At 51.1% G+C, this 24,953-nt stretch overlaps 2 protein-coding genes, 2 long non-coding RNA genes and 11 other non-coding genes across 27 annotated transcripts; 2 read left to right on the top strand and 13 right to left on the bottom strand.

Moving 5' to 3' along the window:
• Positions 1 to 202: 202 nt before the first annotated feature.
• On the bottom strand, positions 203 to 11,517 carry LOC118701345 (uncharacterized). Of its 10 annotated transcripts, none has more exons than XR_008509114.1 (11): positions 10,468 to 11,516; positions 9,619 to 9,707; positions 8,527 to 8,626; positions 7,678 to 7,790; positions 6,586 to 6,685; positions 5,731 to 5,850; positions 4,639 to 4,738; positions 3,784 to 3,879; positions 2,692 to 2,791; positions 1,843 to 1,931; positions 203 to 1,358 (listed from the first exon to the last, which is right to left on the bottom strand). It is a non-coding gene; the product is annotated as an uncharacterized LOC118701345 (long non-coding RNA). The 10 variants fall into 10 exon arrangements; XR_008509116.1 differs by having other exon boundaries at positions 1,843 to 1,955; positions 7,678 to 7,766; XR_008509115.1 differs by having other exon boundaries at positions 7,678 to 7,766; positions 9,619 to 9,731; positions 10,468 to 11,515.
• On the bottom strand, positions 1,566 to 1,648 carry LOC118701356 (small nucleolar RNA SNORD45). Its single transcript, XR_004982495.1, has one exon. It is a non-coding gene; the product is annotated as a small nucleolar RNA SNORD45 (small nucleolar RNA).
• On the bottom strand, positions 2,475 to 2,557 carry LOC118701353 (small nucleolar RNA SNORD45). Its single transcript, XR_004982492.1, has one exon. It is a non-coding gene; the product is annotated as a small nucleolar RNA SNORD45 (small nucleolar RNA).
• On the bottom strand, positions 3,567 to 3,649 carry LOC118701352 (small nucleolar RNA SNORD45). The gene has a single exon (XR_004982491.1). It is a non-coding gene; the product is annotated as a small nucleolar RNA SNORD45 (small nucleolar RNA).
• Positions 4,422 to 4,504, bottom strand: LOC118701348 (small nucleolar RNA SNORD45). The gene has a single exon (XR_004982487.1). It is a non-coding gene; the product is annotated as a small nucleolar RNA SNORD45 (small nucleolar RNA).
• Positions 5,514 to 5,596, bottom strand: LOC118701355 (small nucleolar RNA SNORD45). Its single transcript, XR_004982494.1, has one exon. It is a non-coding gene; the product is annotated as a small nucleolar RNA SNORD45 (small nucleolar RNA).
• Positions 6,369 to 6,451, bottom strand: LOC118701351 (small nucleolar RNA SNORD45). Its single transcript, XR_004982490.1, has one exon. It is a non-coding gene; the product is annotated as a small nucleolar RNA SNORD45 (small nucleolar RNA).
• Positions 7,461 to 7,543, bottom strand: LOC118701354 (small nucleolar RNA SNORD45). Its single transcript, XR_004982493.1, has one exon. It is a non-coding gene; the product is annotated as a small nucleolar RNA SNORD45 (small nucleolar RNA).
• LOC118701350 (small nucleolar RNA SNORD45) lies at positions 8,310 to 8,392 on the bottom strand. Its single transcript, XR_004982489.1, has one exon. It is a non-coding gene; the product is annotated as a small nucleolar RNA SNORD45 (small nucleolar RNA).
• LOC118701347 (small nucleolar RNA SNORD45) lies at positions 9,402 to 9,484 on the bottom strand. The gene has a single exon (XR_004982486.1). It is a non-coding gene; the product is annotated as a small nucleolar RNA SNORD45 (small nucleolar RNA).
• Positions 10,251 to 10,333, bottom strand: LOC118701349 (small nucleolar RNA SNORD45). The gene has a single exon (XR_004982488.1). It is a non-coding gene; the product is annotated as a small nucleolar RNA SNORD45 (small nucleolar RNA).
• On the bottom strand, positions 11,343 to 11,425 carry LOC118701357 (small nucleolar RNA SNORD45). The gene has a single exon (XR_004982496.1). It is a non-coding gene; the product is annotated as a small nucleolar RNA SNORD45 (small nucleolar RNA).
• Positions 11,518 to 16,473: 4,956 nt separating the features above from the next.
• LOC118701346 (nascent polypeptide-associated complex subunit alpha, muscle-specific form-like) lies at positions 16,474 to 20,669 on the bottom strand. Of its 4 annotated transcripts, none has more exons than XM_054518454.1 (4): positions 20,638 to 20,669; positions 19,548 to 19,850; positions 17,485 to 18,268; positions 16,485 to 17,044 (listed from the first exon to the last, which is right to left on the bottom strand). In XM_054518454.1, the coding sequence occupies exons 2-4, from the start codon at positions 19,782 to 19,784 to the stop codon at positions 17,007 to 17,009; spliced, it is 1,059 nt and encodes a 352-aa protein (XP_054374429.1). In that variant the 5' UTR covers positions 19,785 to 19,850; positions 20,638 to 20,669; the 3' UTR covers positions 16,485 to 17,006. The 4 variants fall into 4 exon arrangements, 3 of the variants coding, with proteins under 3 accessions (XP_054374429.1, XP_054374431.1, XP_054374430.1); XM_054518456.1 differs by lacking the exon at positions 20,638 to 20,669 and adding an exon at positions 18,368 to 18,474 and having other exon boundaries at positions 19,548 to 20,139; XM_054518455.1 differs by lacking the exons at positions 19,548 to 19,850; positions 20,638 to 20,669 and adding an exon at positions 18,368 to 18,705.
• A 924-nt stretch (positions 20,670 to 21,593) lies between these two features.
• Positions 21,594 to 22,452, top strand: LOC118701344 (uncharacterized). Its single transcript, XR_004982473.1, has 2 exons — positions 21,594 to 21,700; positions 21,887 to 22,452. It is a non-coding gene; the product is annotated as an uncharacterized LOC118701344 (long non-coding RNA).
• Positions 22,453 to 22,740: 288 nt separating this feature from the next.
• LOC118701343 (zinc finger protein 586-like) lies at positions 22,741 to 24,156 on the top strand. Its single transcript, XM_036405979.2, has 2 exons — positions 22,741 to 22,774; positions 22,866 to 24,156. The coding sequence occupies exons 1-2, from the start codon at positions 22,741 to 22,743 to the stop codon at positions 23,558 to 23,560; spliced, it is 729 nt and encodes a 242-aa protein (XP_036261872.1). The 3' UTR covers positions 23,561 to 24,156.
• Positions 24,157 to 24,953: the final 797 nt, after the last annotated feature.

Here is a 24,953-nt window from a genome sequence, read left to right as displayed (position 1 = left end):
TCCGCTCTCCCAGCCCCCAGCGCGCCGGTCCCGGGCGATCCCCTGTGGCTCCGGGCTGACCCAGGGAGGGTCCCATGCACCCCCGGCCCAGCACCGGGGCTCTGCCGGCACCAACACCAGGACCCCCAAAATTCTGCCAGGCCGGAGCTGCCGAGAGGCGCCCAGCCTTGGCCCTGGTGTAGATACATATTGCAATATTGGCTTTGCGCAAATGTTAACATGGATTTTATATGGGTGGTCTTAAAATAACTTTGTTATAAAGATACAGTTTTGATTCTGTAGCTAATTATAAGCTTAGACATAATAGTGAAATAGCTGATATAAGTGTGCTTGTGTTACAATGCCTGCTTGGCTGGGGGATAACATCCAATGAACATGGGATGAAGACACCTGGTACAGATGCGCCAGCCATCAGCACTCACCGTATGAAGGCAGTGTAGGCTGTGGCCAAAACTGAAGATAATGATAAAAAAGGAACAAAACCACAACCAAGGCATGTCCATGCTCTAAAAAGGTGGAACTGAGGAGGAGCCATGCTAAACAGTTCTTGGAATATGCTCTGTCAGAGCCACAAGCCTTTGTTATCATTCTTTCTTTTGCTATTCTTAGCTAGCCTTCTGATGAAATCCTTTCTTCCATTCTTTTAGTAATTTTAATTAAATATATGTCATAAAATAATAAATCAAGCCTCCTGAAACATGGAGTCAGATCCTCATCTCTTCCCTCATCCTTGGACCCCTGAGAAAACAGTCACATAGCTCCCTCTCAAATACATCTGCATGCAATTTCACAACAGGTTCATACATATTCATCGTACTGATTTCCTGTTACATTTCCTGTGAATTCTTCTTTATCAGAAAGAATTCCTGGGTCATTTTGACCCTGCTTTCCACGGCAGCCTCTCTCTCTGTTTCAGAGTTCAAGGGCCCCTCCTTTATCTCTGTCCTTGGCTGCAGCAGTTTCTTAGAGCACAGGCTTTTGTGAGAACAGGCAGTCAGACTGTCACAGACATCTTTTATGAAAAATCCTTCCTTAGGATTTTTTCCTCCTGAGAAGCTGAGAGGCCTCAGGAACAAAATGTAAACATTGATTATCTGCTGCTGTGGAATGCAACAAGTGGATCTGTGATTGGTCTCATGTAGTTGTTTCTAATTAATGGCCAATCACAGTCAGCTGCCTTGGACTGTCAGAGCCACAAAAATTTGTTTTCATTCCTTCTTTTGCTATTCTTAGCAAGCCTTCTGATGAAATCCTTTCTTCCATCCTTTCAGTATAGTTTTAATATATGTCATAAAATATTAAAACAAGCCTCTGAAACATGGAGTCAGATCCTCATCTCTTCCATCATCCTTGGACCCCTGTGAACACAGCCACAGTCAGACTAAACAGCAAGCTGCAGACTGAACTCAAAGATGCACATTTCACCTCAATCCAAATGGAGGATTTCTACTCTGGAAATTCCCCCTCTGCCTCAGAGCCCTCTCCCCAAGCTGGGTCCCAGCCTGGCCTGAGCACTCGATGCCAGCAGTGGGAAAAGCTGCACTGCCAGAGGGATCGGGGTTGGCCAGGCCTCAGAGTAATTCTAGAGCTAAAGCGTGAGAGACATCAGCTCTGCTCAGATAATACATGCCAGCGCTCATCCCGGGCCTGGCCACTGCCACCTCCTCCTCTGTGGGAAGCCGGGGTCGGTGCCTTCCCCAGCCCCGCAATGAGCAGCCTGTGTCCGGTGTGTCCATGCCCAAGGGCTCTGGGAGATGTTGAATTTCCATCTCATTCTCCCACCTGCAGCTCTCCATGCCCAAGGGCTCTGGGAGATGTTGAATTTTCATCTCTTTCTCTCACCTGCAGCTCTCCAGGCCAGGGGTCAGGATCCCCTCTGGGCACCAAGGTTTTTCCACGGGTCTCCCTCATTTGGCTGTTCCCCAGCACTGCTGTGACCAAACCATGGGGAAAAACTTTTGTGAAAAACGCATATTTTAGAATTGGCTTTTGGCAAATATCCAAATGAATATTAGATGTGTTGTCTTAGAAAGTTATACTGCACTATTTGTGCAATTCTTAAATTGTGTGTTAAATATGGTTTTAGGTTGTAACAAAGTGGTAAAATAGAAACTCTGCTATGTAGGATACATTTTTTTTAAAGAAAGGACTTGCACTGAGATAGCAGCCACAGGAATCCTAAATCTTTCAGAGAAAGAGAATTTTTTGCCCCTATATCAGAAGAAACGAAATTCTTCCCGCCTCATTCAGCCGTGAAGGATTCAGAGGAAGAAACTGAAGATGAAGGCAGTCAGACTAAACAGCTACAAACTGAACTCAAAGATGCACATTTCACCTCAATCCAAATGGATTTCTACTCTGGAAAATTACCCCTCTGCCTCAGAGCCCTCTCCCCAAGCTGAGTCCCTGCCTGGCCTGAGCACTCACTGCCAGCAGTGGGAAAAGCTGCACTGCCAGAGGGATCGGGAGCTGGCCGGGCCTCAGAGTAATTCTAGAGCTAAAGCGTGAGAGACATCAGCTCTGCCCAGATAACACATGCCAGCGCTCATCCCGGGCCTGGCCACTGCCACCTCCTCCTCTGTGGGAAGCCGGGGTCGGTGCCTTCCCCAGCCCTGCAGTGAGCAGCCTGTTTCCAGTGTGTCCAGGCCCAAGGGCTCTGGGAGATGTTGAATTTTCATCTCTCTCTCTCACCTGCAGCTCTCCAGGCCAGGGGTCAGGATCCCCTCTGGGCACCAAGGCTTTTACACGGGTCTCCCTCATTTGGCTGTGGTCTTCCTCTTCCTCAGCACAGCTGTGATCAAACCATGGGGAAAAACTTTTGTGAAAAATGTGTATTTTACAACTGGCTTTTGGCAAATATTCAAATGAATATTATATGTGTGGTGTTAGAAAGTTATGCTGCATCAATTTTCTTAAACTGTTTGTTAAATATAGTTTTAGGTTACAAGAAAATGGTAAAATAGAAACTCTGCTATGTAGTATACATTTTTTTTAAAGAAAGGACTTGCACTGAGATAGCAGCCATAGGACACCTAAATCTTTCAGAGAAAGAGAATTTAATTTCCCCATTATCAAGAGAAACAAACTCCTTCCCGCCTCACTCAGCCTTTAGGATTCAGAGGAAGAAGATGACACTGACCAGACAGAATCCGGTGTTTGAATGGAACTTATGCATCATGTATGAGATGTATAAATATGCAAAAGGCTGTTGTTTTTAAGGGTTAATCCTCTGTTAACCTCTGTCCATTTTCGGGCTTATTTTGACCCTGCTTTCCACAGCAGCCTCTCTCTGTCTGTTCCAGAGTTCAAGGAACCCCCTTATCTCTGTCCTTGGCTGAAGCAGTTTCTTAGAGTACAGGCTTTGGTGAGAACAGGCAGTCAGACTAAAACAGCAAGCTGCAGATTGAACTCAAAGATGCACATTTCACCTCAATCCAAATGGATTTCTACTCTGGAAAATTACCCCTCTGCCTCAGAGCCCTCTCCCCAAGCTGGGTCCCTGCCTGGCCTGAGCACTCACTGCCAGCAGTGGGAAAAGCTGCACTGCCAGAGGGATCGGGGTTGGCCAGGCCTCAGAGTAATTCTAGAGCTAAAGCGTGAGAGACATCAGCTCTGCCCAGATAACACATGCCAGCGCTCATCCCGGGCCTGGCCACTGCCACCTCCTCCTCTGTGGGAAGCCAGGGTCGGTGCCTTCCCCAGCCCTGCAGTGAGCAGCCTGTGTCCAGTGTGTCCAGGCCCAAGGGCTCTGGGAGATGTTGAATTTTCAACTCTTTCTCTCACCTGCAGCTCTCCAGGCCAGGGGTCAGGATCCCCTCTGGGCACCAAGGTTTTTCCACGGGTCTCCCTCATTTGGCTGTTCCCTATTCCTCAGCAATGCTGTGACCAAACCATGGGGAAAAACTTTTGTGAAAAACGCATATTTTAGAATTGGCTTTTGGCAAATATCCAAATGAATATTAGATGTGTTGTCTTAGAAAGTTATACTGCACTATTTGTGCAATTCTTAAATTGTGTGTTAAATATGGTTTTAGGTTGTAACAAAGTGGTAAAATAGAAACTCTGCTATGTAGGATACATTTTTTTTTAAGAAAGGACTTGCACTGAGATAGCAGCCACAGGAATCCTAAATCTTTCAGAGAAAGAGAATTTTTTGCCCCTATATCAGAAGAAACGAAATTCTTCCCGCCTCATTCAGCTGTGAAGGATTCAGAGGAAGAAACTGAAGATGAAGGCAGTCAGACTAAACAGCTACAAACTGAACTCAAAGATGCACATTTCACCTCAATCCAAATGGATTTCTACTCTGGAAAATTACCCCTCTGCCTCAGAGCCCTCTCCCCAAGCTGGGTCCCTGCCTGGCCTGAGCACTCACTGCCAGCAGTGGGAAAAGCTGCACTGCCAGAGGGATCGGGGTTGGCCAGGCCTCAGAGTAATTCTAGAGCTAAAGCGTGAGAGACATCAGCTCTGCTCAGATAACACATGCCAGCGCTCATCCCGGGCCTGGCCACTGCCACCTCCTCCTCTGTGGGAAGCCGGGGTCGGTGCCTTCCCCAGCCCTGCAGTGAGCAGCCTGTTTCCAGTGTGTCCAGGCCCAAGGGCTCTGGGAGATGTTGAATTTTCATCTCTCTCTCTCACCTGCAGCTCTCCAGGCCAGGGGTCAGGATCCCCTCTGGGCACCAAGGCTTTTACACGGGTCTCCCTCACTTGGCTGTGGTCTTCCTCTTCCTCAGCACAGCTGTGATCAAACCATGGGGAAAAACTTTTGTGAAAAATGTGTATTTTACAATTGGCTTTTGGCAAATATTCAAATGAATATTATATGTGTGGTGTTAGAAAGTTATGCTGCATCAATTTTCTTAAACTGTTTGTTAAATATAGTTTTAGGTTACAAGAAAATGGTAAAATAGAAACTCTGCTATGTAGTATACATTTTTTTTAAAGAAAGGACTTGCACTGAGATAGCAGCCATAGGACACCTAAATCTTTCAGAGAAAGAGAATTTAATTTCCCCATTATCAAGAGAAACAAACTCCTTCCCGCCTCACTCAGCCTTTAGGATTCAGAGGAAGAAGATGACACTGACCAGACAGAATCCGGTGTTTGAATGGAACTTATGCATCATGTATGAGATGTATAAATATGCAAAAGGCTGTTGTTTTTAAGGGTTAATCCTCTGTTAACCTCTGTCCATTTTCGGGCTTATTTTGACCCTGCTTTCCACAGCAGCCTCTCTCTGTCTGTTCCAGAGTTCAAGGAACCCCCTTATCTCTGTCCTTGGCTGAAGCAGTTTCTTAGAGTACAGGCTTTGGTGAGAACAGGCAGTCAGACTAAAACAGCAAGCTGCAGATTGAACTCAAAGATGCACATTTCACCTCAATCCAAATGGATTTCTACTCTGGAAAATTACCCCTCTGCCTCAGAGCCCTCTCCCCAAGCTGGGTCCCTGCCTGGCCTGAGCACTCACTGCCAGCAGTGGGAAAAGCTGCACTGCCAGAGGGATCGGGGTTGGCCAGGCCTCAGAGTAATTCTAGAGCTAAAGCGTGAGAGACATCAGCTCTGCTCAGATAATACATGCCAGCGCTCATCCCGGGCCTGGCCACTGCCACCTCCTCCTCTGTGGGAAGCCAGGGTCGGTGCCTTCCCCAGCCCTGCAGTGAGCAGCCTGTGTCCAGTGTGTCCATGACCAAGGGCTCTGGGAGATGTTGAATTTTCAACTCTTTCTCTCACCTGCAGCTCTCCAGGCCAGGGGTCAGGATCCCCTCTGGGCACCAAGGTTTTTCCACGGGTCTCCCTCATTTGGCTGTTCCCTATTCCTCAGCACTGCTGTGACCAAACCATGGGGAAAAACTTTTGTGAAAAACGCATATTTTAGAATTGGCTTTTGGCAAATATCCAAATGAATATTAGATGTGTTGTCTTAGAAAGTTATACTGCACTATTTGTGCAATTCTTAAATTGTGTGTTAAATATGGTTTTAGGTTGTAACAAAGTGGTAAAATAGAAACTCTGCTATGTAGGATACATTTTTTTTAAAGAAAGGACTTGCACTGAGATAGCAGCCACAGGAATCCTAAATCTTTCAGAGAAAGAGAATTTTTTGCCCCTATATCAGAAGAAACGAAATTCTTCCCGCCTCATTCAGCTGTGAAGGATTCAGAGGAAGAAACTGAAGATGAAGGCAGTCAGACTAAACAGCTACAAACTGAACTCAAAGATGCACATTTCACCTCAATCCAAATGGATTTCTACTCTGGAAAATTACCCCTCTGCCTCAGAGCCCTCTCCCCAAGCTGGGTCCCTGCCTGGCCTGAGCACTCACTGCCAGCAGTGGGAAAAGCTGCACTGCCAGAGGGATCGGGGTTGGCCAGGCCTCAGAGTAATTCTAGAGCTAAAGCGTGAGAGACATCAGCTCTGCCCAGATAACACATGCCAGCGCTCATCCCGGGCCTGGCCACTGCCACCTCCTCCTCTGTGGGAAGCCGGGGTCGGTGCCTTCCCCAGCCCTGCAGTGAGCAGCCTGTTTCCAGTGTGTCCAGGCCCAAGGGCTCTGGGAGATGTTGAATTTTCATCTCTCTCTCTCACCTGCAGCTCTCCAGGCCAGGGGTCAGGATCCCCTCTGGGCACCAAGGCTTTTACACGGGTCTCCCTCATTTGGCTGTGGTCTTCCTCTTCCTCAGCACAGCTGTGATCAAACCATGGGGAAAAACTTTTGTGAAAAATGTGTATTTTACAATTGGCTTTTGGCAAATATTCAAATGAATATTATATGTGTGGTGTTAGAAAGTTATGCTGCATCAATTTTCTTAAACTGTTTGTTAAATATAGTTTTAGGTTACAAGAAAATGGTAAAATAGAAACTCTGCTATGTAGTATACATTTTTTTTAAAGAAAGGACTTGCACTGAGATAGCAGCCATAGGACACCTAAATCTTTCAGAGAAAGAGAATTTAATTTCCCCATTATCAAGAGAAACAAACTCCTTCCCGCCTCACTCAGCCTTTAGGATTCAGAGGAAGAAGATGACACTGACCAGACAGAATCCGGTGTTTGAATGGAACTTATGCATCATGTATGAGATGTATAAATATGCAAAAGGCTGTTGTTTTTAAGGGTTAATCCTCTGTTAACCTCTGTCCATTTTCGGGCTTATTTTGACCCTGCTTTCCACAGCAGCCTCTCTCTGTCTGTTCCAGAGTTCAAGGAACCCCCTTATCTCTGTCCTTGGCTGAAGCAGTTTCTTAGAGTACAGGCTTTGGTGAGAACAGGCAGTCAGACTAAAACAGCAAGCTGCAGACTGAACTCAAAGATGCACATTTCACCTCAATCCAAATGGATTTCTACTCTGGAAAATTACCCCTCTGCCTCAGAGCCCTCTCCCCAAGCTGGGTCCCTGCCTGGCCTGAGCACTCACTGCCAGCAGTGGGAAAAGCTGCACTGCCAGAGGGATCGGGGTTGGCCAGGCCTCAGAGTAATTCTAGAGCTAAAGCGTGAGAGACATCAGCTCTGCTCAGATAATACATGCCAGCGCTCATCCCGGGCCTGGCCACTGCCACCTCCTCCTCTGTGGGAAGCCAGGGTCGGTGCCTTCCCCAGCCCTGCAGTGAGCAGCCTGTGTCCAGTGTGTCCAGGCCCAAGGGCTCTGGGAGATGTTGAATTTTCATCTCTTTCTCTCACCTGCAGCTCTCCAGGCCAGGGGTCAGGATCCCCTCTGGGCACCAAGGTTTTTCCACGGGTCTCCCTCATTTGGCTGTTCCCCAGCACTGCTGTGACCAAACCATGGGGAAAAACTTTTGTGAAAAACGCATATTTTAGAATTGGCTTTTGGCAAATATCCAAATGAATATTAGATGTGTTGTCTTAGAAAGTTATACTGCACTATTTGTGCAATTCTTAAATTGTGTGTTAAATATGGTTTTAGGTTGTAACAAAGTGGTAAAATAGAAACTCTGCTATGTAGGATACATTTTTTTTAAAGAAAGGACTTGCACTGAGATAGCAGCCACAGGAATCCTAAATCTTTCAGAGAAAGAGAATTTTTTGCCCCTATATCAGAAGAAACGAAATTCTTCCCGCCTCATTCAGCCGTGAAGGATTCAGAGGAAGAAACTGAAGATGAAGGCAGTCAGACTAAACAGCTACAAACTGAACTCAAAGATGCACATTTCACCTCAATCCAAATGGATTTCTACTCTGGAAAATTACCCCTCTGCCTCAGAGCCCTCTCCCCAAGCTGAGTCCCTGCCTGGCCTGAGCACTCACTGCCAGCAGTGGGAAAAGCTGCACTGCCAGAGGGATCGGGAGCTGGCCGGGCCTCAGAGTAATTCTAGAGCTAAAGCGTGAGAGACATCAGCTCTGCTCAGATAACACATGCCAGCGCTCATCCCGGGCCTGGCCACTGCCACCTCCTCCTCTGTGGGAAGCCGGGGTCGGTGCCTTCCCCAGCCCTGCAGTGAGCAGCCTGTTTCCAGTGTGTCCAGGCCCAAGGGCTCTGGGAGATGTTGAATTTTCATCTCTCTCTCTCACCTGCAGCTCTCCAGGCCAGGGGTCAGGATCCCCTCTGGGCACCAAGGCTTTTACACGGGTCTCCCTCATTTGGCTGTGGTCTTCCTCTTCCTCAGCACAGCTGTGATCAAACCATGGGGAAAAACTTTTGTGAAAAATGTGTATTTTACAATTGGCTTTTGGCAAATATTCAAATGAATATTATATGTGTGGTGTTAGAAAGTTATGCTGCATCAATTTTCTTAAACTGTTTGTTAAATATAGTTTTAGGTTACAAGAAAATGGTAAAATAGAAACTCTGCTATGTAGTATACATTTTTTTTAAAGAAAGGACTTGCACTGAGATAGCAGCCATAGGACACCTAAATCTTTCAGAGAAAGAGAATTTAATTTCCCCATTATCAAGAGAAACAAACTCCTTCCCGCCTCACTCAGCCTTTAGGATTCAGAGGAAGAAGATGACACTGACCAGACAGAATCCGGTGTTTGAATGGAACTTATGCATCATGTATGAGATGTATAAATATGCAAAAGGCTGTTGTTTTTAAGGGTTAATCCTCTGTTAACCTCTGTCCATTTTCGGGCTTATTTTGACCCTGCTTTCCACAGCAGCCTCTCTCTGTCTGTTCCAGAGTTCAAGGAACCCCCTTATCTCTGTCCTTGGCTGAAGCAGTTTCTTAGAGTACAGGCTTTGGTGAGAACAGGCAGTCAGACTAAAACAGCAAGCTGCAGACTGAACTCAAAGATGCACATTTCACCTCAATCCAAATGGATTTCTACTCTGGAAAATTACCCCTCTGCCTCAGAGCCCTCTCCCCAAGCTGGGTCCCTGCCTGGCCTGAGCACTCACTGCCAGCAGTGGGAAAAGCTGCACTGCCAGAGGGATCGGGGTTGGCCAGGCCTCAGAGTAATTCTAGAGCTAAAGCGTGAGAGACATCAGCTCTGCTCAGATAATACATGCCAGCGCTCATCCCGGGCCTGGCCACTGCCACCTCCTCCTCTGTGGGAAGCCAGGGTCGGTGCCTTCCCCAGCCCTGCAGTGAGCAGCCTGTGTCCAGTGTGTCCAGGCCCAAGGGCTCTGGGAGATGTTGAATTTTCATCTCTTTCTCTCACCTGCAGCTCTCCAGGCCAGGGGTCAGGATCCCCTCTGGGCACCAAGGTTTTTCCACGGGTCTCCCTCATTTGGCTGTTCCCCAGCACTGCTGTGACCAAACCATGGGGAAAAACTTTTGTGAAAAACGCATATTTTAGAATTGGCTTTTGGCAAATATCCAAATGAATATTAGATGTGTTGTCTTAGAAAGTTATACTGCACTATTTGTGCAATTCTTAAATTGTGTGTTAAATATGGTTTTAGGTTGTAACAAAGTGGTAAAATAGAAACTCTGCTATGTAGGATACATTTTTTTTAAAGAAAGGACTTGCACTGAGATAGCAGCCACAGGAATCCTAAATCTTTCAGAGAAAGAGAATTTTTTGCCCCTATATCAGAAGAAACGAAATTCTTCCCGCCTCATTCAGCCGTGAAGGATTCAGAGGAAGAAACTGAAGATGAAGGCAGTCAGACTAAACAGCTACAAACTGAACTCAAAGATGCACATTTCACCTCAATCCAAATGGATTTCTACTCTGGAAAATTACCCCTCTGCCTCAGAGCCCTCTCCCCAAGCTGAGTCCCTGCCTGGCCTGAGCACTCACTGCCAGCAGTGGGAAAAGCTGCACTGCCAGAGGGATCGGGAGCTGGCCGGGCCTCAGAGTAATTCTAGAGCTAAAGCGTGAGAGACATCAGCTCTGCTCAGATAACACATGCCAGCGCTCATCCCGGGCCTGGCCACTGCCACCTCCTCCTCTGTGGGAAGCCGGGGTCGGTGCCTTCCCCAGCCCTGCAGTGAGCAGCCTGTGTCCAGTGTGTCCAGGCCCAAGGGCTCTGGGAGATGTTGAATTTTCATCTCTCTCTCTCACCTGCAGCTCTCCAGGCCAGGGGTCAGGATCCCCTCTGGGCACCAAGGCTTTTACACGGGTCTCCCTCATTTGGCTGTGGTCTTCCTCTTCCTCAGCACAGCTGTGATCAAACCATGGGGAAAAACTTTTGTGAAAAATGTGTATTTTACAATTGGCTTTTGGCAAATATTCAAATGAATATTATATGTGTGGTGTTAGAAAGTTATGCTGCATCAATTTTCTTAAACTGTTTGTTAAATATAGTTTTAGGTTACAAGAAAATGGTAAAATAGAAACTCTGCTATGTAGTATACATTTTTTTTAAAGAAAGGACTTGCACTGAGATAGCAGCCATAGGACACCTAAATCTTTCAGAGAAAGAGAATTTAATTTCCCCATTATCAAGAGAAACAAACTCCTTCCCGCCTCACTCAGCCTTTAGGATTCAGAGGAAGAAGATGACACTGACCAGACAGAATCCGGTGTTTGAATGGAACTTATGCATCATGTATGAGATGTATAAATATGCAAAAGGCTGTTGTTTTTAAGGGTTAATCCTCTGTTAACCTCTGTCCATTTTCGGGCTTATTTTGACCCTGCTTTCCACAGCAGCCTCTCTCTGTCTGTTCCAGAGTTCAAGGAACCCCCTTATCTCTGTCCTTGGCTGAAGCAGTTTCTTAGAGTACAGGCTTTGGTGAGAACAGGCAGTCAGACTAAAACAGCAAGCTGCAGACTGAACTCAAAGATGCACATTTCACCTCAATCCAAATGGATTTCTACTCTGGAAAATTACCCCTCTGCCTCAGAGCCCTCTCCCCAAGCTGGGTCCCTGCCTGGCCTGAGCACTCACTGCCAGCAGTGGGAAAAGCTGCACTGCCAGAGGGATCGGGGTTGGCCAGGCCTCAGAGTAATTCTAGAGCTAAAGCGTGAGAGACATCAGCTCTGCTCAGATAATACATGCCAGCGCTCATCCCGGGCCCGGCCACTGCCTCCTCCTTCTCCTGCTGCTGCTGGGGCCGTCCCAGCCCGGATCCGCCGTTCCCAGTGCCAAGGGCCGCTCTCTGCGGGTGCAGCCGGTGCCCGCCAGCGCAGCCCTTCGCCCGGCGCTGGAGCCGGCGCCGCTGTTGGCAGCAAAACCCCCCCGGGCAGAGCCGCCCCGGCCCGGCCCTTCCCGCGGCCCCGGCTCGGCGCCGCCGCCATCGCCCTCAGCGCCCTCCCGCCCTGCGCCGCATCGCCCGGCCCAGAGCCCTGGGCCTCAGCGCCCTGTGGCACCGCGCTCGGGGCATCGCCCGCTCGGGGCACCGCGGATCGGCCCAGCCCCGCCCGCCCCGCTCGCGGCACCGCGGATCGGCTAGGCTAGGCTCGGCTCGGCTCGGCTCGGCTCGGCTCGGCCCGGCCCTGCACCAGCCCCGGGCCCAGCCCGCACCACGCACCCGCTACTGCCGCCGCTCCACTGCCAGGGACACGCGGCTAGAACGAGTAGGGCCGGGCTGGCAAATGGACCCGCCCACAGCCGCCTCCGTCTGCCCCGGCCCCAATCAGCGCCTTCCACCCACCGCAATGGGCATTTTGAATAATGCGCGTTTTCTGATTGGCTTTTGGCAGATATTCAAACGAATACTTTATGTGTTATGTTAGAAAGCGATGCTGTATTAGTTTTCTTAAGTAGTGTGTTAAATCTAGTTTTAGGTTGTAACAAAATGTTAAAATAGAAACTATGCTAGATACTTTTTTTAAAAGAAAGGACTCACACCAGTCAGCAGCCACAGGATGCTTAAATCTTTCAAAGAGAATTTATTGCTCTCTTATCAGAAGAAACGAACTTCTTTCCGCCTCACTCGGGAAAAAGCCTGAAGATTCTGATGAAGTTGCTGACACTGACCAGACAAAATCCTGTGTTTGAATGGAATTTATGCATCATGTATGAGGTGTATGAATATGCAACAGGTTATTGTTTTTAAGGGTTAATCCTCTGTTAATGTTGGCAGGAAATGTTGTCCTTTATCGGGCCTATTTTGCCCAGAAAAAGGTACCCGGACATCCATAACTCTTTTCTTCTATTGTCTCATATTGTCCTAATCCAAATTGTCCAAATTATTATTACTCTAATTATATTGCTATTTTTATAACCATTTTATTATCATTCAACTTTTTAAAATTTTAAAAACAAGTGCTTTGTGTTTTTCACACTTTTTAACACCAATTCCTACATTAAAACCAGGCATAGCTTTATTTTGTCGCTGGGATCACCCAGGCCCAGCTCTTTTGCTCCCCAGCTGGTACCTGTGTCACAGGGGAGCAGGGAGATGATGCTGCCCTCAGTAGCTGGGGCCCAGCGCCCAGGTGCAGGTGAGGTGCAGCAGTTCTTTTCAGGGATTCTCAAGGTGAAGAAAAAGGAAGTTTCTTTTCTGACTCTAACATTTATAGTTTTTTAAAAGTGACCTTGGATTGGAGGGTGAAAGTGCCACCTCTCCAATGACACTGGACAAACCAATAGTCTATTAAATTTATTTTCTTCTATAAAAGAATGCAAAACAAATCTCAGGAGCTCATTCCTTCCAGAAAGATTATTGATACTGCTCTAGAAGGCACCTGGGAACAGCAACTCAATCCTGCCCATGTTTTCCCAAAATCGCTCCCTCCAGCAGGAACAGCTGGGTACCATTGTCACTGCAGATATTCAAGCACCCGAAGCAGCTGCAGCTGTTCATGAGCAGCAGAGCAGATATTCCCTGTGCCATCACCTTTCCATAGGGATACAGAAGCTCTGATTCTGGCGTGCGTGATCCCAGCTGGTGAACTCCAGGGAAATCCACGCTGCTCATTGGAAAACCCACCTGAACTTTTCTTTTAAATGTGATGGAGAAATGTCTCTGCATCCGGGGGCTACTGTGGTGATAAATCACCTGAGGAGTGTTGGGGTGTGCAGGAACCCTGCAAGTAAGGGATCAATAATCTCTGGACAGAAGTTGGGCTGCTCACAAGAAATAATCCCTGGACAGAAGTTGGGCTGCTCAGGAAAAATAATCTCTGGACAGAAGTTGGGCTGCTCACAAGAAATAATCCCTGGACAGAAGTTGGGCTGCTCAGGAACAATAATCCTTGGACAGAAGTTGGGCTGCTCAGGAAAAATAATCCCTAGACAGAAATTGGGCTGCTCACAAGAAATAATCCCTGGACAGAAGCTGGGCTGCTCAGGATCAATAATCCTTGGACAGAAGTTGGGCTGCTCAGGAATTGAACTCCCAGTCAGGAGTGCGACCTGTGGAGCAGAACCTGCAGTGCTGGGCAGGGAATGTTTAATAGCCCCAAACCCACACATGCTGTGGGTTTGAGGCTGGATTTAAAGCAGGGAGAACACCTGAAAATCTTCATTAAACGTTGGAAAAACATAAAGTTACAAATTAACTTTTACTTAACTACAGGGAGAAAAAGTTACAGAATCTTCAAATCCCTGAAGATTGGGAAAGACCTCCAAGCTCAGCGAGTCCAACCTTTGAGCAAACTCTCCTCATCACTCAGCCAGAGCCCTGAGGGCGATGTCTGGTCACTCCTTGGACACCTCCAGGGATGGGGACTCCACACCTCCCTGGGCAGCCTCTTCCAAGGCCTGACAACCCTTTCCATGAAGGAATTCTTCCTGATGTCCAATCTAAAACTCCCCTGACACAGCTTGAGGACATTTCCCCTCCTGCTGTCCCTGTTCTCTGGGAGCACAGCCCGACCCTTCCCGGCTGTCCCCTCCTGTCAGGAGCTGTGCAGAGCCAGAAGACCCCTCCTGGGTCTCCTTTTGTCCAGGCTGAGCCCCTTCCCAGCTCCCTCAGCTTCTCCTGCCCTGCTGCCTCGGCTCTGTTCCGTCCCTGGCCGTGCCATCCCAGTGAAAAAGCCGCACTCGGAGCAAAGCCCGGGTGAGACCGCGGTCAGGTTTTTATCCGGCTGGTTTAACCCTAGCGGTGCCTGCCCAAGGCTTAACCCCTTTCTGCCGCATTAACCCAAACTCTCTGTGAGAAACCCGCGAGATAGAGAGACCCGGACCCACCGCGAGCCGTAATTTCACCCAGCAAAGGGGAAATTCCCAGGGAATTCCCAGGAAAATCAAAGCAGCCGAGTCCCCGTCATCCCCACAAAACAGGGCAGAGGAGGGGACCTCGGACTGTTCAGTTCGGGTGTGTGAAAAATGCGTATTTTATAATCGTCTTTTCGCAAATATTCAAATGAATACTATATGTGTTATGTCAGAAACTTATGCTGTATTAACTTTCTTAAGTAGTGTGTTAAATCTAGTTTTAGGTTATAATAAAATGTTAAAATAGAACTATGCTATGTGAGATACTTTTTTAAAGAGAGGACTCCCAGCGAGACAGCAGCCACAGGACACCTAAATCTTTCAGAGAAAGAGAATTTATTGCTCTCTAATCAGGAGAAACGAACTTCTTCCTGCCTCACTTAGCCCTGAAGAGACGCTGTCAAGATTCAGAGGAAGAAGCTGACACTGACCAGACAGAATCCTGTGTTTGAATGGAATTTATGCATCATGTATGAAGTGTATGAATATGCAACAGGCTGTTGTTTTTAAGGGTTAATCCTCTGTTAACGTGTGTCCTTTTTTGGGCTTATGCTGCCTAGAGGGACCTTTTTCCGAGCAAAATAAATTCCATTCAAACACAGGATTCTGTCTGGTCAGTGTCAGCTTCTTCCTCTGAATCCTGACAGCGTCTCTTCAGGGCTAAGTGAGGCAGGAAGAAGTTCGTTTCTCCTGATTAGAGAGCAATAAATTCTCTTTCTCTGAAAGATTTAGTGTCCTGTGGCTGCTGTCTCGCTGCGAGTACCTCATGGCTTTCTTTAAAAAATATTTCACATACATAGTTTCTATTTTAACGTTATGTTATAACCTAAACTGTGTTTAATACACTACTTAAAAATATTACAGTGTAACTTTCTAACATGACACATATAATATTCATTTGAATATTTGCAAAGAGCCAATCATAAAATACGCATTTTTCATACCATGGGTCTCCCTTGTCCATGATCCCAACATCTCCAGGCTGCCGGGGTTCCCCCTATCCGGGCTCCCCGTCCGGGCTCCCGGGTCCCCCTTATGGGGATGTCCGACCCCGCGGGCTGCAGAGGCTCCTCCAGCTCCGGTGCCGCCCTCTCCGCTCTCCCAGCCCCCAGCGCGCCGGTCCCGGGCGATCCCCCCGTGGCTCCGGGCTGAGGATGCAGCGCCTGCCCCGGGCAGCCCAACCCCCCCAGGGAGGGTCCCACGCACCCCGGCCCAGCACTGGGGCTCTGCCGGCACCAACACCGGGACCCCCAAAATTCTGCCTGGCTGGAGCCGCCGAGGGGCGCCCGGCCCTTGGCCCTGGTGTAGATACATATTGCAATATTGGCTTTGCGCAAATGTTAACATGGATTTTATATGGGTGGTCTTAAAATAACTTTGTTATAAAGATACAGTTTTGATTTCTGTTGTTAATTATAAGCTTAGACATAACAGTGAAATAGCTGATATAAGTGTGCTTGTGTTACAATGCCTGCTTGGCTGGGATAACATCCAATGAACATGGGATGAAGACACCTGGTACAGATGTGCCAGCCATCAGCACTCACCGTCTGAAGGCAGTGTGGGCTGTGGCTAAAACTGAAGATGATGATAAAAAAGGAACAAAACCACAACCACGGAATACACATGCTCTAAAACGGTGGAATCGAGGAGGAGCCACGCTAAACAGTTCTTGGAATATGGAAACCAGTTTGGGAAAAAAGTTTACTATGCATGAGGGTCTATGAATATGCAACAGGCTGATGGAAGGCAAAGATATTTAAGGGATATCCCGAAGATTACAGGGTGGTCTTGGTTCAGTGCCAAGTTGCACCCGGCCGTAATAACCTTTGCTCCACGGTCCATGTGTCCTCTTGTCCTTTATTAAACTCTTTGAATTTTCACAGGAGACTGAACGTGTTTCTCAGAGCCCCAAGCAGAGAGTTCTGCCCGGGTGCTCCGGGTAAAGGCAGCGGCTCTCGGCAGCAGTCCCAGCCCACCCAGCCCCGGGAATTGCCCCGCACCGGGACAAAATCCTGCCCTGGAGGAGACCTTGGAACGCCCGCCCGCGGCTCCTCCGTGCCCCAAAGCTGCCGGTGCTGCCCTGGTGCTGCCGCAGCTGCGGCTCTGGAGCAGGGAGGCTCTGCGGGACCCCGGGCTGGGCCCCCTCCCAGCCGTGCCCGCCCCGGGGCTGATGCTCGGCCCGGGCTCTCTCGCTGCTCCGGCTCCCGCACAGCCCCGCTGTGAGCGGGCACCGAGCGCCCGGCGCCGCAGGGCCCCGAGCCCCTGCCCGGCCCAGGGTCAGTGTCCATCGCTCCGGCCACTGCCCGGCCCCGGCACAACCTGCAGCTCCCAGCGCAGCTCCCTCCAGCCGGGCACTGCGGGCTCCCAGCCGGGCACAACATTCTGTTCATGGCATCTCTGGTGTCTCTGCTCACACGGGCACAGCCAGCTGCTGCTGAGGCAATCCCAGCTCCCGCTGAAGGCTTCCCACACAAACTGCTGCCTTCAGCTCTCACACACCATCAAGGAATCCAAGAGCAAAGCTGAAATCTGATTAGAGAATCTTGCAAAATCACATCCCAGAACATTCTAAAATCACAAATGTTAACAGAAGCTGAGAAAGTCAACAACCTTAGAAAACAAGCTTCCAGCACTGGGACTAGAAGAGCTCAGGCAATGCATTTGATTGGAACGAGCCCTCTCTTTCTGACATGTGAGCAATGCCGTGGAATTTCCCAAACCAGGGAAATAGGGAGCCCTGGCAGCAGCAGCTTCACACACAGCAATGACACAGAACAGGGCAGGGCAAGAGGCTGACAAAATTATAACTTCTACTTGCAATTAAGAACTTTTCTTTCGAGTTCTACTATAGCCACTATTTATAGAGTCAAAAATACTAAAAATATTAGTAGTCATAAAAATAATAACTTAATAGCAATAATAGTGACAATAGCAAAAAGAAGAATTAATAATGGTAATAAAAACCCTACCATGCTTATACTTGGTTTGCATGGCCAGGTTTTGGTAAGGGGAGCTCGAGGAGCACCTTCTGTGAGAGGCTGCTGGAAGCAGCTGCTCCTCTGTGTCCCACAGAGTCAATTCCAGCCAGCTCCAGGATGCACCGGCCGCTGGCCAAGGCTGGGCCAATTGGAAATGGTGGTAACACCTTTGGGGCAAGAGATTTAGGAAAATGGGTGATGGTGTAGGTGTAACTGTGAGCAGGGAAGAGCAGGGTGAGAACACGTGAGAGGAACAACTCTGCACACCCCAGGGCAGGGCAGGAGGAGGGGCAGGAGCTGCTCCAGGGGCTGGAGCTGATTGCCCTGAGATACCCTGGGCAGCCCCTGGGGAGGCAGCTGGGCCCCTGCAGCCCATGGAGGGCCCGGAGAGCAGAGATGCACCTGCAGCGCCTGGAGGAGCCCGTGCTGGAGCAGGGGGTGCCTGAGCAGGGGCTGGGACCCCATGAGAAACCTGTGCTGGAGCAGGGACCTGGCAGGGACCTGCAAAGCCGTGGAGAGAGGAGCCCACGCTGGAGCAGGGTCCTGGCAGGACTTGTGAGCCCCTGGGAGAGTGAGGCAGCTGCAGCAGTTTGTGAAGAGCTGCTGTCCGTGAGATGAACTCACCCTGCAGAAGTTCATGGAGAAGTGTCTCAGGAGGGACCCCTGGCACAGCAGGGGAACGACTCCTCTCCCCGAGCAGCAGAGAAACAACGGGTGATGAACGGAGCAGAGCCCCCAGTGCCTGTCTGCCTGCACCACTGGGGGAGGAGCAGAGCTGGGAAGGAGGGAGGAACAGGCAGAAGGTGTTTGTGAAGCTTTATTTTACTTCTCACTATCCTGCCCTGATCTGGATAGAAATAAATTCAATTAATACCTGTAATTTCAAAAATGTTTTGCCTATGATGGCATTTGCTGAATGATCTGTCCCAGTCCTTAACTCAAGCCATGAAGCCTTCATTCTGTTTTTTCTCCTGTCCATCTCTGGAGGGGAGTGAGAGAGCAGCTTTGGTGGGTGCCTGGCATCCAGGCAGGGCCAAATGGCTACATGTTTCTCTTTTCTTTTTACCCTTTTTCCTTTTTCTCCTTTCCTTTCCTTTCCTTTCCTTTCCTTTCCTTTCCTTTCCTTTCCTTTCCTTTCCTTTCCTTTCCTTTCCTTTCCTTTCCCCTTTCCTTTCCCCTTTCCTTTCCCCTTTCCTTTCCCCTTTCCCTTCCTTTCCCCTTTCCTTTCCCCTTTCCTTTCCCCTTTCCTTTCCTTTCCTTTCCTTTCCTTTCCTTTCCTTTCCTTTCCCCTTTCCTTTCCTTTCCCCTTTCCTTTCCCCTTTCCTTTCCCCTTTCCTTTCCCCTTTCCTTTCCTTTCCTTTCCTTTCGCCTTTCCTTTCCTTTCCTTTCCTTTCCTTTCCTTTCCTTTCCTTTCCTTTCCTTTCCTTTCCTTTCCTTTCCTTTCTCCTTTACCTCTCTCATTCTTTCTTTCCTGTTCTTTTGTTCTTTCCAGAGGTCACAGTGCAGAGGTTGAGTGGGGCTTTGATGGAGGGAGTGGAGGTGGCAGGGAGTAGCGGGGACAGGAGGCACAGGGCTGTGGCACAGGCACCCAAGGGGCCTGGGCAGCTGGCAGGGGGCAAGGCCCGTCCCCCTGGGCCAGCAGCAACCCTGTGCCCTGCCCAAGGCGCTGCCAGCAGGGGCTGGGCCCCAGAGGCAGGGGCAGAGCCCAGCCCCAGGGGCGGCATTTGTGCCCTGAGCCCCATCCAGCCCAGCCTGCCCCGTGTGCGCAGTGAGCGCTGGCACGGCTGCCCTGGACAGCATGACCTGCTGGGGACACTGAGAGCTGCCCCGCTGTGACCCTGCCCTGGGCACTGCACAGGCACCAACCCAACCCCAGCCAGCAGCACCCCTGGGCATGGCCCAGGCACTGGAGAGCATCACAGCCAGCCCTGCTGCTGCTGGGGATGTCCCAGGCACCAGAGCCCATCCCAGCCCCGCTGCTGCTGGGGATGTCCCAGGCACCAGAGCCCATCCCAGCCCTGTTCCTGGGAATGTCACAGCCCCTACAAGTGTACCAGGTGTGGGAAGAGCTTCTCCCAGAGGTCAGCCTTGACCCAACACCAACGCAGCCAGCACTGAGGGAAGCCCTGCCAGTGCCCCCAGTGTGGGAAGAGCTCCGTGCGCTGCTCCAGCTCCATCCCCACGGGAGGATTTGCGCTGGATGATCCCCAGTGACCCCGGTGGGCAGAGCCCCGGTGATCCGTGGTGCTGGTGATCCCTGTTGGGAAGACACCTGGCTGGGGGCTCCACATCCTCCTGGCTCCTCATGGCCTGGGTCTTCTTTTCACATTTCTTCATTCTTTCCAAACACCCAAAACCTGGGTAAAAATAAAGATGTTGAACTAAGATGGGGCTAGAGAAGTGGGGGACTGTTCCAGAGGTGTGGGGGATGCTGGGTCCAAGGGAGCTGAGAGTTCCTGGGAAGGACTTGGGGGTTGCTCAGGGCTTTGGGGACATGAGGCCGAGCAGCTCTGGGTGCTTTGGAAGATGCTGGTGGAGATTCCGGGGCAGCTGATCAAGGACCTCCTGGCCTGGAACTGTCCCTGTGTCCCCTTGTCCCGCTTCCTGGTGTCCCCTGTAGTGGATACTCCCCTCCCTGCTGTCACTCCCCTTTCTTCCACCCATTCCCGTGTCACCCCACTCCCAGTCCCGTCCTGCTCCATTCCCAGTATGGATCTCATTCCCCATTCCCATTCCTTGTCCCCATTCCCGGTGCCCATTCCCTGTCCTCATTCCCATTCCCTGTCCTCATTCCCATTCCCTGTCCCCATTCCCATTCCCTGTCCTCATTCCCATTCCCTGTCCCCATTCCCATTCCCTGTCCCGGTCCTCATTCCCCATTCCCATTCCCTGTCCCCATTCCCCACCCCCATTCCCTGTCCTCATTCCCATTCCCTGTCCTCATTCTCATTCCCTGTCCCCATTCCCATTTCCCATTCCCCATTCCCTGTCCTCATTCCCATTCCCTGTCCCCATTCCCATTCCCATTCCCTGTCCCGGTCCTCATTCCCCATTCCTATTCCCCGTCCCCATTCCCCACCCCCATTCCCCATTCCCCATTCCCCATTCCCCATTCCCCATTCCCCATTCCCCATTCCCGGCTACCTCTCCCCGGACGCCGCCGCCATCGCTCCGGCCCCCCCGGCCCTCACGTGACCGTGCCAACCCCGCCCTTCTCCCGCCCACCAATCCCAGTGCGCGATCGCTCCCTGATTTGCATAACCATGCCCTCAGCTTCGTCCTCGCCACCTCCGGCTGCAGCCGCGTCCGGGCGCTGTTTGCTCCCAGTAAGAGCGGGACCGGCAGGGAGAGCGCTCCCAGTTCCTGCCCGCTGCTCTCACCATCGTTCCCAGTGCTCCCAGTATCGCTCCCAGTGCCGGGCGTGGCGGGGCCACTTTGGAACCCCCCCAGAGCAGAGCGTGGCTGCTTTTGGTTGCCGGCACTGCCTGGGCCGGGCTGGGAGTGGAGGAGGAGCGGGAGGGAGAGGAGGGACAGAGGAGGAGGAAAAGGAAAGAGAAAGAGAAAGAGAGGAGCGGGAAGAAGAGGAAGAGCAGGGCCAGAGGAGGAGGAAGAGGAGCAGCGGGAGGAGGAGCCGCAGCACCAACCCCACGCGGTTCCCCTGCTCGGGCCGCGGCTGCCCCGGTTCCGCCCCCTCCGGAACCCGCTGATGAGCGGGGAGGGGGAGTCGCCCCAAATCCATGGCGGGGGGGTCTCCACAGGGATTTTTGTCGGGGCGGGGATGTTTGGATCTTGCAGGAGCCCAAAGCCGACCTGGAAATGGCCCTGCAGGGATCTTGGGGGGTCCCATGGGGCGCTGCCCTGGTACCGGCACGGAGGGGGTGATCCCGGCTTTGGGGATCCCCGGGAGAGCCGGGGGGAACGCGGGAGCCCCGGAGTGGGGAGAGCCCTGGAGAGGGGCGATCCCGGTGCAGAGGGACCCCCGGCAGCCTGGAGGGGTGGGGGAGGCTGGGGATGAGCGGGGTCCGGGCCCCCCGAGGCTGAAAGGGGCGCTGACTTCTCCAGCTGCACTTGGGCACTGGGACCATCAAACCCAACACGCTCAGCCCTTGTTTTGCCCTCCCAAAACAGGATTTCCCATTCCCAAACCTTGGCCAGGTGGAGGAAGAGGCTGCGAGGAGGAAAAAGATGTCCCAGAACACCCAGACAGGTGAGGAGGAAGTCAGTGCCCTTTTCCCCCTCTCTCCTGCTCCATCTCCCAGCCCAGCACCGCCCTCGGCTGCAGGACAGCCCCACTGCTGATGCTGTCCAGCCACAGATGCACTGGGGGGATCTCCTTCCCCTTCCCTGTGGCATGGAGGAAAATCCCATCCTCTCCTTGTCCCTCCTCCCCCAGGGAAGGAGCTGAGGAGGGAGACCAAGGAGGACAAATCCCCACAGCAGAACCTCGTGGCAGAGGCTGTTTTGAGCAGCTCCAGGGCACAGGAATCCAACGGGGAGGAAAAGTCCCGAAGATCCCACACAAGGAGGGGATGCAAACGCAGATCACGGGGATCCTAGGAGGAAAGACCCACCTTGGGTTGGGAAGGTGACCACAGCTGGAAGTTGGGGGTCCCTGAGTGTTGTATTGCACTAAATAGTTTATTTAGTAGTTGTTCTGCACTGGGTAACGGGAATTTTGTACTGAGTGTAGTCTGTCATGTAGATTATTCCTCCTTCCTCATCACATGGTTTCTCCCCATGCACTCCTTTCTACACACCTGGTGGTCTGCCCCATGGATACCCCTCCCCTCGCTCCTCCCCAGTGGCATCCCATTGGCCACGGTCCTCTTTCCCCGCCCCCCTTTCTCCTGGGGGATAAAACCCCACTGCAGGTAAAGATTTGGCCTCTTTTGCCACCTGGGTGGTCGCTGCGGCCAGCAGTGTCCCATCACAAGCCAATAAACAGGATACTTGTCCCCATGTGGTGGAAGAGCGCTTCTTGTCTTTAATCTTCAGTCCATGCAGGTCCGTGTGGGCTTGGGTTCCAGCTAGCCAGATTGGACCTATACAAAGCCCAGAGAACTGCAGATTACGGCACCTGAGCAGCTTCAGGATGGGGAGAAGCCACACAAGTGCTCGGAATGTGGGAAGAGCTTCAGGTGGAGATCGTCCCTGATCAACCATTGGAGAATCCACTCAGAGGAATGGCCCTACGAGTGTGGGCAGTGTGGGAAGAGCTTCAGGTGGAGCTCCCGCCTGAACTCCCACATGGGAATCCACACCAGGGAGAGGCTCTATGAGTGTGGGCAGTGTGGGAAGAGCTTCAGCCACAACTCCAACCTGATCTGCCACCAGTGCGTCCACACCGGGAGAGGCCCTACGGATGTCCTGAGTGTGGGAAGAGCTTCAGAGCCAGATCCAGCCTGATTTTCCACCAGAGGAGCCACACGGGGAACGGCCCTACGAGTGTGATAAATGCAGCAAGAGGTTTCAGATCAGCTCCAATCTCCTCCATCACCAGCGCACTCACACAGAGGAGAGGCCCTTCCACTGCCCCGACTGCAGGAAGGGCTTCAGGGACAAGTGCAGCCTCCTCAGGCACCAGCTCATCCACTCCAGGGAGAGGCCCTACGAGTGTCCCAGGTGTGGGAAGACCTTCAGTTTGAGGTCCAACCACCAGAGCAGCCATACGAAGGAACAACCCTACGAGTGTGGGGAGTGTGGGAAGAGCTTCGCCTACAACTCCAGCCTGATCCACCACCACAAGATTCACACTGGGGAGAGGCCCTACAAGTGTGATAAATGCAGGAAGAGGTTTAAGACCACCTCCAATCTCCTCCAGCATCAGTGCACTCACACAGAGGAGAGGCCCTTCCGCTGCCCTGACTGCAAGAAGGGCTTCAGGGAGAACTCCACCCTCATCAGGCGCCAGCACATCCACACTGGAGAGAGGCCCTACGAGTGTCCCCAGTGTGGGAAGAGCTTCAAGACCAGCTATGAAGTGTCTGCCTACCAGAGGAGCCACACGGGGAACGGCCCTACGAGTGTGGGGAGTGTGGGAAGAGCTTCAGGACGAGCTCCCACCTGAGTGCCCACCAGCGCATCCACAGCGGGGAGAGGCCCTAGGAGTAGTGCCTGGTGTGGGAAGAGCTTTTCCTAGAGGTCAGCCTTGACCCAGCACCAACACAGCCAGCACTGAGGGAAGCTGTGGGAGTGCTCCCAGGGCGGGAAGAGCTTTGTGTGCTGTTCCAGCTCCACAGCTCCATCCATCATTGGAGGATCAGCACTGGATGATCCCCAGTGACCCCGTTGGGCAGAGCCCTGGTGATCCGTGGTGCTGCTGATTTGTGTTAGGAAGACACCTGGCTGGCTCCTGGCTCCCTATGAGCACCTGGACACATCCACAGACCAACATCAGAAATCCATTGTGGAGAGCTGTCGCCCTGACTTTTAAAGATTTTTCTAAGCCTTCTGATGTTTACATTCTTGTAGCAAACTTTCTCACACACTTCCTGTAAATAACTTATTGTTTTGCATTCTTTTATGGAGGAGAAGAAATTTGATGGACTGTTGGTTTGTCCGGTGTCATTGGAGAGGTGGCACTGTCACCCTCCAGTCCACTGTCATTTTTGGAAAACTATACATGTTGGAGTCAGAAAATAAACTTCCCTTTTTTCCCCTTGAGAGCAGTGGTGTGTGCACTCATGTTGTTTCGTGTCCTATAGAACATCGAGCATATTTGTCGACTTCTGACCCCAGAAAAATCTCACTTCTTGCGTCTTCCTGGTGGCATCAAGTAACACTGGATGGCCTTGGAGGTCTTCTCCAATACAAATCCATCATTTTAATTCTCTCTGCCCCACAGGCATCTTCCACAACCAAATCAGGTCAGACTGGGGCAAAACCCATGATTTTGGAGACAGTGGGGTGGAAACCCCTCCAAAAAAGGTTCTTCCCACCCACCCAAGCACGTTGGATGCTCTTCTGGCAGGGACACATAAATCCTTTTGGTTTTGCCTTCAAACACAAAGGTTTCTGTTCATACCTTTGAAAGCCCTGAAATTGGGGTAAAAATACAGACATTGAACTAAGGCTTGGTTGGGCAAACATGGGGACACAGCCCTGGGTGGGGACCTGAGTTGGAAGTGGCCATGGACAGGGACATGGGGGGACACAGCCATGGATGGTGACATGGGAGGACATGAACATGGATGGGGACATGAACTGGGACAGCATCAAGGCCACCACCTGTGCCACCACAGTGCCACCAGCACCTTCATCTCTGCCATAGCGCTGCCTGATGCAGTTCCTGCCACCACATCCCCCCTGCCACCATTGTGGTGTCCCAGCCGAATGTCACCACCCACCAGGGCAGAATGGGAACTTGTTCAGCTGGTGACAAGTGGCCCAGGAGAGAGTGACAGCCACCAGGGTGTCCCAGGGCCACCGCGCTCAGGGGATCCCAACCGCCCCTGGGGACA

This window comes from Molothrus ater, unplaced genomic scaffold (assembly GCF_012460135.2).
Source record: "Molothrus ater isolate BHLD 08-10-18 breed brown headed cowbird unplaced genomic scaffold, BPBGC_Mater_1.1 matUn_MA595, whole genome shotgun sequence".
In the NCBI taxonomy this organism is placed as follows: Eukaryota; Metazoa; Chordata; class Aves; order Passeriformes; family Icteridae; genus Molothrus; species Molothrus ater.
This window is presented reverse-complemented; position numbering and strand designations above follow the sequence as displayed.